The 12286-nt window shown below is 41.9% G+C and overlaps 1 protein-coding gene across 13 annotated transcripts in view; it reads left to right on the top strand.

Moving 5' to 3' along the window:
• dock7 (dedicator of cytokinesis 7) overlaps positions 1-12206 on the top strand; it is a 43445-nt gene extending 31239 nt beyond the window's left edge. For 3 of the 13 annotated variants that reach the window (XM_062396104.1, XM_062396103.1, XM_062396106.1), the window contains 19 exons: positions 68-250; positions 648-783; positions 888-984; positions 2683-2779; positions 2875-3009; positions 3114-3266; positions 3800-3958; positions 4070-4170; positions 4288-4480; positions 4597-4740; positions 5005-5136; positions 5661-5675; positions 8378-8503; positions 8724-8813; positions 8912-9148; positions 9298-9441; positions 9556-9662; positions 10272-10439; positions 11328-12206. In XM_062396104.1, coding sequence (XP_062252088.1) covers positions 68-250; positions 648-783; positions 888-984; positions 2683-2779; positions 2875-3009; positions 3114-3266; positions 3800-3958; positions 4070-4170; positions 4288-4480; positions 4597-4740; positions 5005-5136; positions 5661-5675; positions 8378-8503; positions 8724-8813; positions 8912-9148; positions 9298-9441; positions 9556-9662; positions 10272-10439; positions 11328-11370 — 2460 coding nt within the window. In that variant the 3' untranslated portion in view covers positions 11371-12206. Of the gene's footprint in view, positions 1-67; positions 251-623; positions 784-887; positions 985-1518; positions 1537-2682; positions 2780-2874; positions 3010-3113; positions 3267-3799; positions 3959-4069; positions 4171-4287; positions 4481-4596; positions 4741-5004; positions 5137-5660; positions 5676-8368; positions 8504-8723; positions 8814-8911; positions 9149-9297; positions 9442-9555; positions 9663-10271; positions 10440-11327 lie in introns of all 13 variants that reach the window. The other 10 variants (XM_062396108.1, XM_062396096.1, XM_062396105.1 and 7 more) reach the window with 8 other exon arrangements.
• The last annotated feature ends 80 nt before the right edge of the window (positions 12207-12286 follow it).

The following is a 12286-nucleotide window of genomic DNA, read 5'->3' as shown; positions in this document are numbered from 1 at the left end:
TTTGTGAGATGGCGCAATACCCAAACAAAGATTTTATTAATTATCGAGTCCTGCTTCCTCTCTCCAGGCGAGTCGTCAGCACGCAAGCTTCTCAGCCGAGTCCAGTCGCAGTCTGCTCATCTGTCTGCTGTGGGTGCTGAAGAACGCCGACGAGATGGTGCTGCAGAAGTGGTTCACAGACCTGTCGGTGTCTCAGCTCAACCGGCTGCTGGACCTTCTCTACCTCTGTGTCTCCTGCTTCGAATACAAGGTACCATCTAGAGTGACACTCAAGGACACAGAGAGGCTTAGGGCATCTGCATTACAGAGTATCCCTCCCTATTTAGTGTAGTTTCTCCTATTATAATCTAACAATAGAGAATCCTTTGAGCTGAGCTTTCAATATCAATTTTCATACAAGTTCACTACTTTCTCTGCCATAATCAGTGTTAATCTTTTACTTAATTGTTATACCTAGCTCTTTCTACTTTGCTAGTCATTTGGTGATTTCTTTTTTTATTCGTGCACATTTGCTCTAGTGCTTCTAACCTGCTTTGCTTGCTGAGTGCCGTGCTGCCAATAACTTCCTCGCTTTCCCTGCATTTTTCTGTCCGTTCACTCACCCTCCACCTTATGGATACAAGGCCCATGTTGTGTTCACCATGCAGGGGAAGAAGGCGTTCGAGCGAATGAACAGCCTGACCTTTAAAAAGTCCAAAGACATGAAGGCCAAGCTGGAGGAGGCCATACTGGGCAGCATCGGGGCCAGACAGGAGATGGTGCGACGCAGCCGGGGACAGCTTGGTGAGAGGACCCACACTCCATACATGTACATACAGATACACAGTATAAATAAAATAAAAATAAATAATAATACAAACTCGGATAACCATTTCTCCATTATTTAGAGCGGAGTCCAAGTGGCAGTGCGTTTGGAAGTCAGGAGAACCTTCGATGGAGGAAGGACATGACCCACTGGAGACAAAACAGCGAGAGGATGGACAAGTACGCTCCTTTTGACACTTAGACTCTCTTCCCTGATTACTGTTTTATCTAACAGCTCAAGTTCCCTTAAAGAAACCTGAGCTAAACAATTACTGAAGATGTGTTTTTTTTTTATCCAATGAAAAAACACACAGATCAGATTTTGGGTGTGTAAACATTTGTAAACGGCTGCACATCAATAATCAATAATCCGTTTTCAATTAATTAGAAGATGTTAAACCGATCCTTCGTTAATCCTTTCAACTAAATATCTGAGTCACATCCGTCTCGTAAAACACATTGTGTCATCACAGCCAATTCATTTTTCCTTTTTATTTTCTATGTTTTGCTGAATTTACATAGGAACAGAGCATTTCCACATTTGACCATTAATTGCAAATGGTTAAATCATAATTTTTAAGCTTTTTCTTTTTACTTTTTTGTCAAATAATGACAAAAGTAGATTTTCTTTTATTTTCTTTTGTAAATTCAGCTCCAGCCTTTGTTTTCTGTTAATTTCCATTTGTTCTCTCGTGTCACTGTGTGTTTATGTAGGAGTCACAGATCAGTCAGGTATTGTATGGTCCACATTTGCTGTGTGCCCCCCCCCTGCTTAAATTCATGGTTTATAATGTATTTTTATGCATTTGGAAAGAAAGTTAAAATGGAAAAAAGTATTTGAATTAGTTTTCCTCCTGATGAACTTGGCTTTATTGAAACTATTTCCTTATTGTGTTTATTTTTGACACTGATGCAGCCATGTTTTAAATTAACTTATTCTCCATTTTAACTCTCTTCAGTCCACACATGCATATAAATGCACCAAAAGAACCCCCCCTTGATTCTGGTTCTGACCCTTGAACCCCCCCTCTCCCCTCGTCCCATCAGCCCCTCTGTCCTGGTAACCATGTCTGTCTCAGGGTTGCTAGTGGTTGCAGTGGGTTTTTGCTTTTTTAACCAGTGTGCTTCTTGTTTTTTGGGGGATTCTGACTCATGCGTCCTTGTTGTTGCTGCTGGAGTGAAAAACAAGACAATTCTAACTGTAGCCATTGTTTGTCATTGATTATTTGTATAACATGAAAGGGAGATGGATTCCAACGATATTTCAAAACACAACATTTAACCCTAGTGTTCCACGTATAAACAGCAGCTTAGATAATCGCTGGCTTCAAATCATAGACGGTATATAAAGATGGCGACATGACTGCTCTGCAAAAAGTGAAGCCAAAGCATCTTGGTCGCCACCTGGTGTCTGGCTGCAGCGTAGGTCATAAATCCAGCCTTCTCCATGTTAATGGATGTGAGACGAACAACACAAAGTACACGTCAAACCAATTTCTCTCCTGCTCCCACGATCGCTACTCACTAATATTGCCGTTTGTACTCAGGGTATTTAGCTTAATTTCTGGACAGCAGGAGGACATGGAGAAGCATTGTTCATCTTTATATACACAATATAATACAAATAAATGACATTAATTTTAAATCATCTCTGTGCTTGTATTGTATGTAAACTGTATTATAAAGGGGAGGAATCGCTGAGGTCCCTCTCAGCTCATATCGTTTTTCTTCTATTCAAATACACTGTTAATGGTTTTGAGCACTGGTTTGAATTTGTTGGGAGGAAACTGGTGCGACGTTTAAGGAAAAATCATCATCATCAGTACCTTGAGTTGGTAATGATTTAGTTTAACTTTTTCATGTGCTTCCTAATTGTAGGACCAGGGCAGAGTTGGAGCATGAAGCACTTATCGATGGAAACCTTGCAACAGAGGCCAACATAATTATTCTTGACACATTGGAGATCGTTGTGCAGGTATACAAAACACAAACATGCAAAAATACTGATATCAGTGTTATCGTCTTGGGCATAAATTAATTCAGACTACTTATGTGTCCCTCTTCCTCCAGACGGTCTCAGTGACTGAGTCCAAGGAGAGCATCTTGGGTGGAGTTCTGAAGGTGCTGCTGCACAGCATGGCCTGCAACCAGAGCGCCCTCTACCTCCAGCACTGTTTTGCCACACAGAGGGCACTGGTGTCTAAGGTCAGACCACTGGACTTTTAAGTTGTGCTTTTGTTTCATTTCATTGTGACAGTTTCTCACAGGACTCTTGCAAATGTGTGCATATTTCTCTCTGCTCTGCGTAGTTTCCTGAGCTGCTGTTCGAGGAGGAGACGGAGCAGTGTGCTGACCTGTGCTTGAGACTCCTGAGGAGCTGCAGCAGCAGCATTAGCACCATCAGGGCCCACGCCAGCGCCTCCCTCTACCTCCTCATGAGGCAAAACTTTGAAATAGGCAACGTGAGTACAAACGTAAACATTTACAACCAATGTGGTTTAAACTTTCACGGCACTGCTAATGTGTATCTGTGGAGGTTGTCAAGCACCAGAGACTCTATGTCACATTCTTCCAGAAATAACCTCCTCTGCAAAAATACATTGAGAGAACAGAGCGTTCAGAATGATCTGATCACCTCTTAAAAACCGTGCTATTCAAATCAAATCAGCTCATATCAATAACAAACTTAGTGTAGGTTGGCCACTTCTCAGTTCCACTTATACTGACTTGTATCAATTTATTACTATTTTCTTTCACTTTCCATCACCAAATTTAGAACAAACCCAGAACGCTGCAGTCAATCACCCAATTTAGGCCCAATTTATTTTGCATGCATCATTTCCTTTGTTCTAGTGCAGCCAGACTTTACACACACACCTTAAGAAAGGAGGTTATAAGGGAGAAGGGACGTCTGCTCTGCATAGAGCTTCTTTAGTCGCTCTTGACAAAATATCATTGTTCAACCCTTGCTTGTCTTTCTCGTCCCTTTTTTCAGAATTTTGCGAGAGTAAAGATGCAGGTGACCATGTCTCTTTCCTCGCTCGTGGGAACTTCTCAGAATTTCAACGAGGAGTTCCTGCGTCGCTCTCTAAAGACCATCCTCACATACGCAGAGGAGGACCTGGAGCTGAGGGAGACCACGTTTCCGGACCAGGTACTGCTGCCTCCCTCAAGCTGTTTGTTCAACATCTATCAGATCGTGAGATAAACTGTGGCCTGTTTGATAACTCAATGTCTCTCATTCTTATTTGTATTCTTTCTTCAGGTCCAGGACCTCGTGTTTAACCTGCACATGATCCTCTCTGACACTGTGAAGATGAAGGAGCACCAGGAAGATCCTGAGATGCTGATCGATCTCATGTACAGGTACTGGACACATTTGCAATCAAACAACTGTCTTTTTGATATTTATGTGTCTGCACTGTGATCATTGTTATTTTATTATTTGTGCACCTTTAAGTCTGTCTGTGTCTTTGAATCCAGGATTGCGAAGGGTTACCAGACCTCTCCAGACTTGAGACTGACGTGGCTTCAGAACATGGCTGGAAAACACTCGGAGAGGAATAACCACGCCGAGGCTGCCCAGTGTCTTGTGCACAGCGCCGCTCTGGTTGCAGAATACCTGAGCATGCTGGAGGACCGCAAGTATCTGCCTGTGGGCTGCGTCACCTTCCAGGTAAGAACAGTTCTAGTTATAATGTTCGTATATAAGACTATCCCCTGAAAGAATCTACAAATCTACCTCGTCCAAGAAATGTTTTGCTCAGGTGTTTGTTTGTATTCGAATCACAGAACATTTCCTCCAACGTGCTGGAGGAGTCTGCAGTCTCTGATGACGTGGTGTCACCGGATGAAGAGGGCATCTGCTCAGGAAAATACTTCACTGAGATCGGCCTGGTCGGACTCCTGGAGCAGGCTGCCGCCTCCTTCTCCATGGTAAGAAGTGGAGGTGGAGTAGAACGCTTCTTTAGATGGATGGATGCTGAGATAGAGTTTCTTCACTTATCAGTTTTTAATTTTGATAAAATTACTCAATAATTAGTTGTTCTAGTAAGTGGATATTGATAAATATATTTATAAAGATTATTGTAATTGTTAATTCCAAATCAAGTCACTTTTTTTTTCAAATCAAATAAATTGTAACCTTAAATTTAAGTTAGATTTCCGCCCAAGGTGTTGACACATTTCTCTTGTTTCCAGGCGGGCATGTACGAGGCAGTAAACGAAGTATACAAGGTACTGATCCCCATCCACGAAGCCAGCAGGGATGCAAAGAAGCTGTCGACCATTCATGGTAAACTACAGGAAGCCTTCGGGAAAATAGTTCACCAGGTAAACACACACACACACACACACACTGTGTAGATCTCCTCTTTCACACTAGGTTCCTGTAGCTTTATTTGTAAAGTTGCTGATGGATGTTTACAAGAGCCCTTTCTGCATCATTATGGTCATTTTGACTCTATTGTGTATATATATATATATATGTATTCATATACTTTGCATGCTGTACTTATAGCTGTGAGGTATGAAACTAAGGATGCATTGGGTGGGTTCTTTTGGCCAGTCTTGTGACTCGTATTGACAAACATCAAGTGACATTGTGGGCTGGGTTACACTCGTCTGGTGATCAGACCAACGGCTCTCAAACTACACCTGTAAAAGAACCTTTTGATATCTTGAGGCCAGTTGCTCCGTTCTCCAGCACGACAGCCAGTAACCTGGATTTTTCTCATTGAAGATCCCATTGTCCTTGCCTTAACATTGTGTGTCGTGCCATACGGGAAGTGTGAGTGTGCGAGTGGGCGTGTTTGTGTGTTTTTGTTCACATGTCCTGTATTCTCTTTGTCACACAGAGTACTGGCTGGGAGGTAGGTGGCTTATCGGTTCCTGCTTGGCCCTGCTCACGTTTTGTTTTTGTATTGGCATTTTTTTTATTCACACTCATCTTTTTAGTTGCCTGCAGTGGGCATTCTGTTACTCTCTTCGCTTTGTCACATACATCCACTCCATTAACACCTGCAGACAATGTCATGTGTCTGCCCCGCCACTGGGGGCACTTGTTTTCCTCTCACCTTCCTCCTCTGAGCAAGAGGAGCTTGTTCTTTCTACGTGACAGTGTTGTCGGGCTGTGCATGGGAGCCACAGTGTGTGACACTAATGACAAAAGTCTCAGTGAATGCATCACTCGCACAATCCGCACCTTTTCCCCGTCTGCATCTCCTGTCTGTCTGTTGGCGTGTCAGTGACTGGCACTGCTGACAGTCACACTTCATCTCATCTCATCCTGAACCACCGGGCTCGATTTCAGTCACTGTTTCTAGCTGCAGGGGATCTGTCAGCCTCCCTGCTCCTGGCAAGGATCATTCTCTTCCACACACAATTGAATAATCATCTCAAAACACAAGGTGTAAACTTGCATTGGGGCAAAGCTACAATCTAAATCACCGTGGCTATGATAGTTTTTCCCCAAGAGGGTTCATCTCAAGATTTCTTGATTTATCCCTTTTGATTTTATTTAGTTTGTATTCTTGCACCTTTCTTTTATTAGCTCAAACTAAATCGACCCCTGGTTTTATTTTTCATCCATTCTCTTCTTTTTTAACAGTATTAACCCCAGAGTTTCATGTTTTGTTGCATGAATTGGAAAGAACGCCTCCTTGTTTCTTTTTGCGAATGCACTGCAGGTGCATGGTGTGTGTCTGACGGTTGTGGGTCTTTATTATCTCCCTCTTGTAACTGCCTGCCTTTGCATGGTCAAGCTCCTGCACGATCAGTTAATGTTCTTTTTCTAAAATCAATAGAGATTCGTTTGGTTTTGTGTGTTAGTTTGTGTTGTTTTTGTAAATTCTCCGGAGGAACCAAATCCTGATTAAAATTTGTTCTGTTTTCTCCTTTTTGATTTCCCCGGTTGCCGACCCTTCCTTCCCACTTAACTTAATTGTGTCTTGTGGTAAGTGCCTTAGTTTTCAGGGCTTCTTAAATAACTCCTTTAATTTCTTTTGAAATCAGCACGTGAGGTGATGTTTTTCTTTATTTGGGAGGGTTTGCCCTAAACCTTGTCGGAGGGTTTAATTATCTTTCACAATAAATGTTCCTAGTCCATGGCTCCTGCTACACAGCCAGCCACACACACACACACAGCCACAGCCACACACACACACACAAAAAGGAATTCTGAACCCGATTGTACAGAGTTCATGTCTGAGAACAGCCTATTTGACGATTAGTTTCCCATCATTGAATGTCAGATTTTCCTAATCACAGAGTAGTTTAGGCTTCAGCTCGGAGGTGAAGTCCCTTTTGTTGGGCAGAGACTCTTCTCTCAAGCTGCTTTCAGACATTCACCGAACTCCAGAGATTCTCCGCACCTCTACCGGTGTCTCTTAGCCTGGATGCCAGAAGAACTTAGCCCCGCCCACAACATTTTTGGTCGGGCAGTTCGTACATTCTGACTAGAATTGTGAGTCTGACAACATCAGGCTAGGTGTCTCTATGTGTTAAGGCAAATGTTTTGGACTGAGAGCCTCCGGATTATCTGCTGGCTGAGGATTTGCCACTGTTTAAAACACGTCTGTGCAGAGAACCTTCCGCTGCGTTGTGCATGTCTGGAAAATGTGTGCAAAAGAGACTAAATGTGCAAATACAAGCTCAGAAAAACACATTACAGATTGAATAATATGCCCACATACACATATTTGCTTTACTTATTTGAGCCGTGCAGATACTCTGCTCTCAAAGGAGTGGTTTTAGATAGGCTGTTATTCCCTGTTGATCGTTGGATCTCTCTGTCGGACGTCTTGAGGTTGACACACTGCACCTGTCTGTCCTTCATCTGCTCTACAGTTACAGTAGAGAAATGTCAGCCTTGTAAAAAAAGTGCCACTTTTGCAGTGGATGTAAATATGTGGAGTCTGTTACTTCCTGTGGGACTATTGACTCGTGCAGTGATGGGAATCTGAAGTTTGTTGAGCTCCTTGTGGCTGTTTTCTATCTGACACTTTATTTCCATCAACGTTTGTCAAAACACTTGTTTCTCGGAGCACACTATTCTTCTAAGTGAAGTTATCATAGTCTGTATAAAAAAAAAAAACCACGTGTCTCCTCTTCCTCTTATTGTGCAAAAGTGAAGCCAAAACTTTCTAGATACAGGTGACTTTTTAATTTGGTCCAATCCACTAACAAGGAGGTGGCCACCTGTATATTGAGGCACATGGGGTTTATGACCTGTATATCGGACAGCCACCAGGGGGTGATCAGGACCTTTTGGCTTCACTTTTGGAGGAGTGGTCATGTCGTCCATCTTTATTTACAATCTATCTTATCTATGTTGGTTGTGTTTGCAGATTACGTCATTGCTGCTGTAGCTGATATTTGTCTGAATGAACTGCAGCTCTTTCTCTCTTCCTTCACTTCTGTGTGCGATTCAGACACTGACAGAAGTTTACGGTTTATTACTGTATCTGATTTGAGCAATGACTTTAATTTACAAACTGATGCACATGACATTCATCTAAGTCCTTGATTAATTCCAGCACTAATGATAATTTTCCTCTGCTCGCAGAATATGAAGAGGATGTTTGGTACGTACTTCAGAGTCGGAATCTATGGTTCAAAATTCGGCGACTTGGACGAGCAGGAGTTTGTGTACAAAGAGCCGGCCATCACGAAGCTGGCAGAGATCTCCCACAGGCTCGAGGTAAACACCTGGAAATGACATCATAACATCTTAAATAGGGCAGTAAAAGCTGTTTGTGAGTTATATGATGTTCCAATAATATTTCCTCAGACCCCAAATACATGTTTTGATGCCACATTTCTAATTCAAACTCTTTTCTATAAGTCTTACCTGCTGGATATGTGTGTTGTTAGTCTTATATCAAAACTTAACGAGGCTCTTGTGCTGTATTTCCTCTCAGGGTTTCTATGGGGAGCGATTTGGAGAGGACCAGGTAGAAGTCATTAAAGACTCCAACCCGCCGGACAAGTGCAAGCTGGATCCAAACAAGGTCGGTGCCGGACAGTGTGGCTCCTCAGATTGATTTCAAATGAGCAACATATGCTTTTTAATGGATTTTAATATCTCAAACCATCTCTCCTCCTGCAGGCCTTTATCCAGATCACATATGTGGAGCCGTACTTCGACACGTACGAGATGAAGGACCGCATCACCTACTTTGACAAGAACTACAACCTGCGGCGTTTTGTGTACTGCACGCCTTTCACCCTGGACGGGCGGGCGCACGGGGATCTGCACGAACAGTACAAACGCAAGACCATCCTCACCACGTCCCACGCCTTCCCGTACATCAAGACACGGATCAACATCATCCACAAGGAGGAGGCAAGTGAAGGTTTATCAGCTAGATCTCAGAAACCCAGTCATTATTTTGTGTCTTTACAGTTAGCATAACAACATGACTCATGTTAAAGCGTGGGGGGGGTGAAGTGAGGCAGTAGCTCGTCCAAATCTTGTGATCCGTCACTTTTCAGGTTATCTCCACGCCCATCGAGGTGGCCATAGAGGACATGCAGAAGAAGACTCAGGAGCTGGCCTACGCCACCCACCAGGACCCTTCTGACGCCAAGATGCTGCAGATGGTCCTGCAGGGATCAGTTGGTACAACCGTCAACCAGGTACAAAGTTTCAAGATGCCAGTTTTGTCTGAAAGATAAATGGTCCTGAACTCTAAAGGTAATATTACAAACCCTGTTCTGTAGGTGACTGATTAGATTCTTTTTTTTTCTCAGGGTCCTTTGGAGGTGGCTCAGGTTTTCCTGTCAGAAATCCCCAGTGACCCCAAACTGTACAGACACCACAATAAGCTTCGGCTCTGCTTCAAGGACTTCACCAAGCGGTACTGTGGATGTCTCATGATATAACTGTTTTGCTCTGAACAGTTAAATCAAGTTATAAAAGCTCTGTATCTGAATTTCGAAGAATTACAAAAAAACATATTTTTCCTCCTCAATCGTCAGCCATTGTTTGAAACACTGCTTGGAACACTTTTTTGCCGGCTAAGAGTGCTAACAAACAAAAACATTGTATTTCCCTTAAAGCTTTTCAGCTTTTCCTGACAGTATTTCGAAGAATCACAATGTAGTTCCTCAGTCTTGAAAACGATTAAATCGTGGATGAGTCCAATCCAGCTCCAAAGGGAGAAGCACACAAACATTGCACCCGGTCTCCCAAATAGTTCTGTTGCTTATTCTACTGTCTCATTTGACAAGTGATTCAACAGTTGGCTGAAAAAGAAAGACATGTATTTAAACTTAACAACCTCTAGATGAAACCTTCATTGTGAGCAAATGCCACAGTCTCTTTGCCCGGAAATAATCTGCAAAGCAAAGATTCTCCTTAAATCAACAGTTATTTTGCCGTCTTACCTTCTTCCACTATCAGCGCTGACAGAGTGTACATGAGAATCTACCAGGTCGAGGTGTTTCATGGTTTTTCTTTTCCAAAGGTGTGAAGATGCCCTGCGCAAGAACAAGAGCCTGATTGGTCCGGACCAGAAGGAGTACCAGAGGGAGCTGGAGAGGAACTACCACCGGCTGAAGGAGGCGCTGCAGCCGCTCATCAACAGAAAGATCCCTCAGCTCTATAAGCCTGTACTGCAGGTCAACTCGCACAGGTACGACTGAACGTGACTTTGTGTGTCTGCGTGCGTGTGTGTCTGTGTGCATGTGTAGATAATGTGCTTTGGATGTTGCATTAAACTCATCTTTGCTTTTGCTTTTGTAAAATCATGCAGCAAACGGACGGCTTGACCAGGTAGTTTGACTCATTTTGAGATGTTAATTTTCCATTCCTATCATTCATACGCTTTCATTGTTTTTATTGAATTTCTCGGATACCAGGAAATTGTTAGAGATGTATTTAAAAAAAGAAAATTAAATCAGAGGAATTAGCCTCTGGGGGCAACAGCCAATATTTTTTTTGGGGGGGGGTTCCGGTGTGGAACCCTTCACTTTATAGAAGGAGCAGTGGAGATGGTCAGCAAGGAAAAGACAAGCCCCTGTCACTGTAGTAACCACCAGCCACCACACGGGGGGGCACATATAAGAGATGAAGGGAGCCTTGCAAAGACAAAAGAAGGATGTTGAACTCTTTCCTAGAGAAATAAAAATGTTGACGAGAAATCCATAATAACCCTTGTCTATAGATTTGCAGAAGTTGATTATACAGATCACTACAATAACCCCTTATGGGACTACATTCACATTTACTAGATCTGGACTAGATCTTCTATCTGAATCCACACCAAATTTCACACATTCATAGAAATAAGTTAAAAACAACCAAAAAATACAAAAATGTCTGCATCCTGCTGAAAAACAAACTAACTTACTTAACTTATTGAAGGTGGGTGAAAACATAAGAATTCAGTAAAAAGTGAATTCAGATTGTTTTTTGTTTGGTGAAAATCACCAGATCTGAGACTTCAGACTTCAGAGTTGAAAATCTGATCTTTCTAGTTGTGTAACTAAAAAACCTTGTGTCTGTATTTTTCTGTCCGCAGAGATTCCTTCAGCAGAATGAGTCTTCGTAGGCTTGACATCTGAAGATGAAGAGAACACACACACACACAGACAGACACAAAAACACACACACACACACACACACACAAATAGAAATTGCAATATTAATTTATTCTCAAGTGTAAATAGGAGTGTCTCTTCAAAGTTGGTTGGTGTTTCTGAGACGGAGCTGAGAGGCTGAAGCTGCTGCAGCTCGGTACGTCATTCCAGTGTCTTAATTTGTTTACAGAGAAACTGTTACACAATCCGAGGGACGCGACAAGAGGTTCTTAATGATTAAGGGGACACCTTGGCATTTAGACTTTTCTGTGCTTGTTGATTTGGGACAGTGGGGAACAAACATTTATATTTTCCCGTACGCTACCTTAATAAAAAAGCTAATAATGTGATCCCTTCACTCTTGAAAACCAACAGAATCTGCTGGCGTTAATCGAACAAAACCCCAGAATAGAAAAAGAATGAGATCCATTTATTGGTCAAAGTGCCAAAAAAAACAACCTTTTATTTCCCCCGCCAAATTGTATCAAAGTGACTGTAGATATGGTACGATTTTAAAAGTCAAGGTGTCTTTTTAATGATGTGTCAAAAAAAAAATCTGTATTCAATTTCATGTGTGCACTTTTTTATTACGGTGTAAGCGATGCATTTTACAACTTGAAAGTATGTAATTCAAAACGTGGAGAAAAAAAATGAAAACATGCAAAAAATTCTACTATTATTTATCATGATGCTTTATTATCATTTATAGTTGGAAGCGACAATGTTTTAAAGTTAGGTACTTTAAACAACCCTGTATAATTTTATGTAGTTTTGTTTTTGTTTATTTTAAATATTTTACTAAATAAATATTTTAATGTTCAGTTTGTTGTGCTGCGTCCTTTAATTTGTGTTCCTGTTTATGTAGGATTGAAGTTTAATGTTGGGGACGAATCAATTTTGT

The sequence above is a fragment of the Platichthys flesus genome, chromosome 9 (genome assembly GCF_949316205.1).
Source record: "Platichthys flesus chromosome 9, fPlaFle2.1, whole genome shotgun sequence".
NCBI classification, from domain to species: Eukaryota; Metazoa; Chordata; class Actinopteri; order Pleuronectiformes; family Pleuronectidae; genus Platichthys; species Platichthys flesus.
Note: the sequence above shows the minus strand (reverse complement) of the source record. Positions and strands in the feature narration are given on the sequence as shown.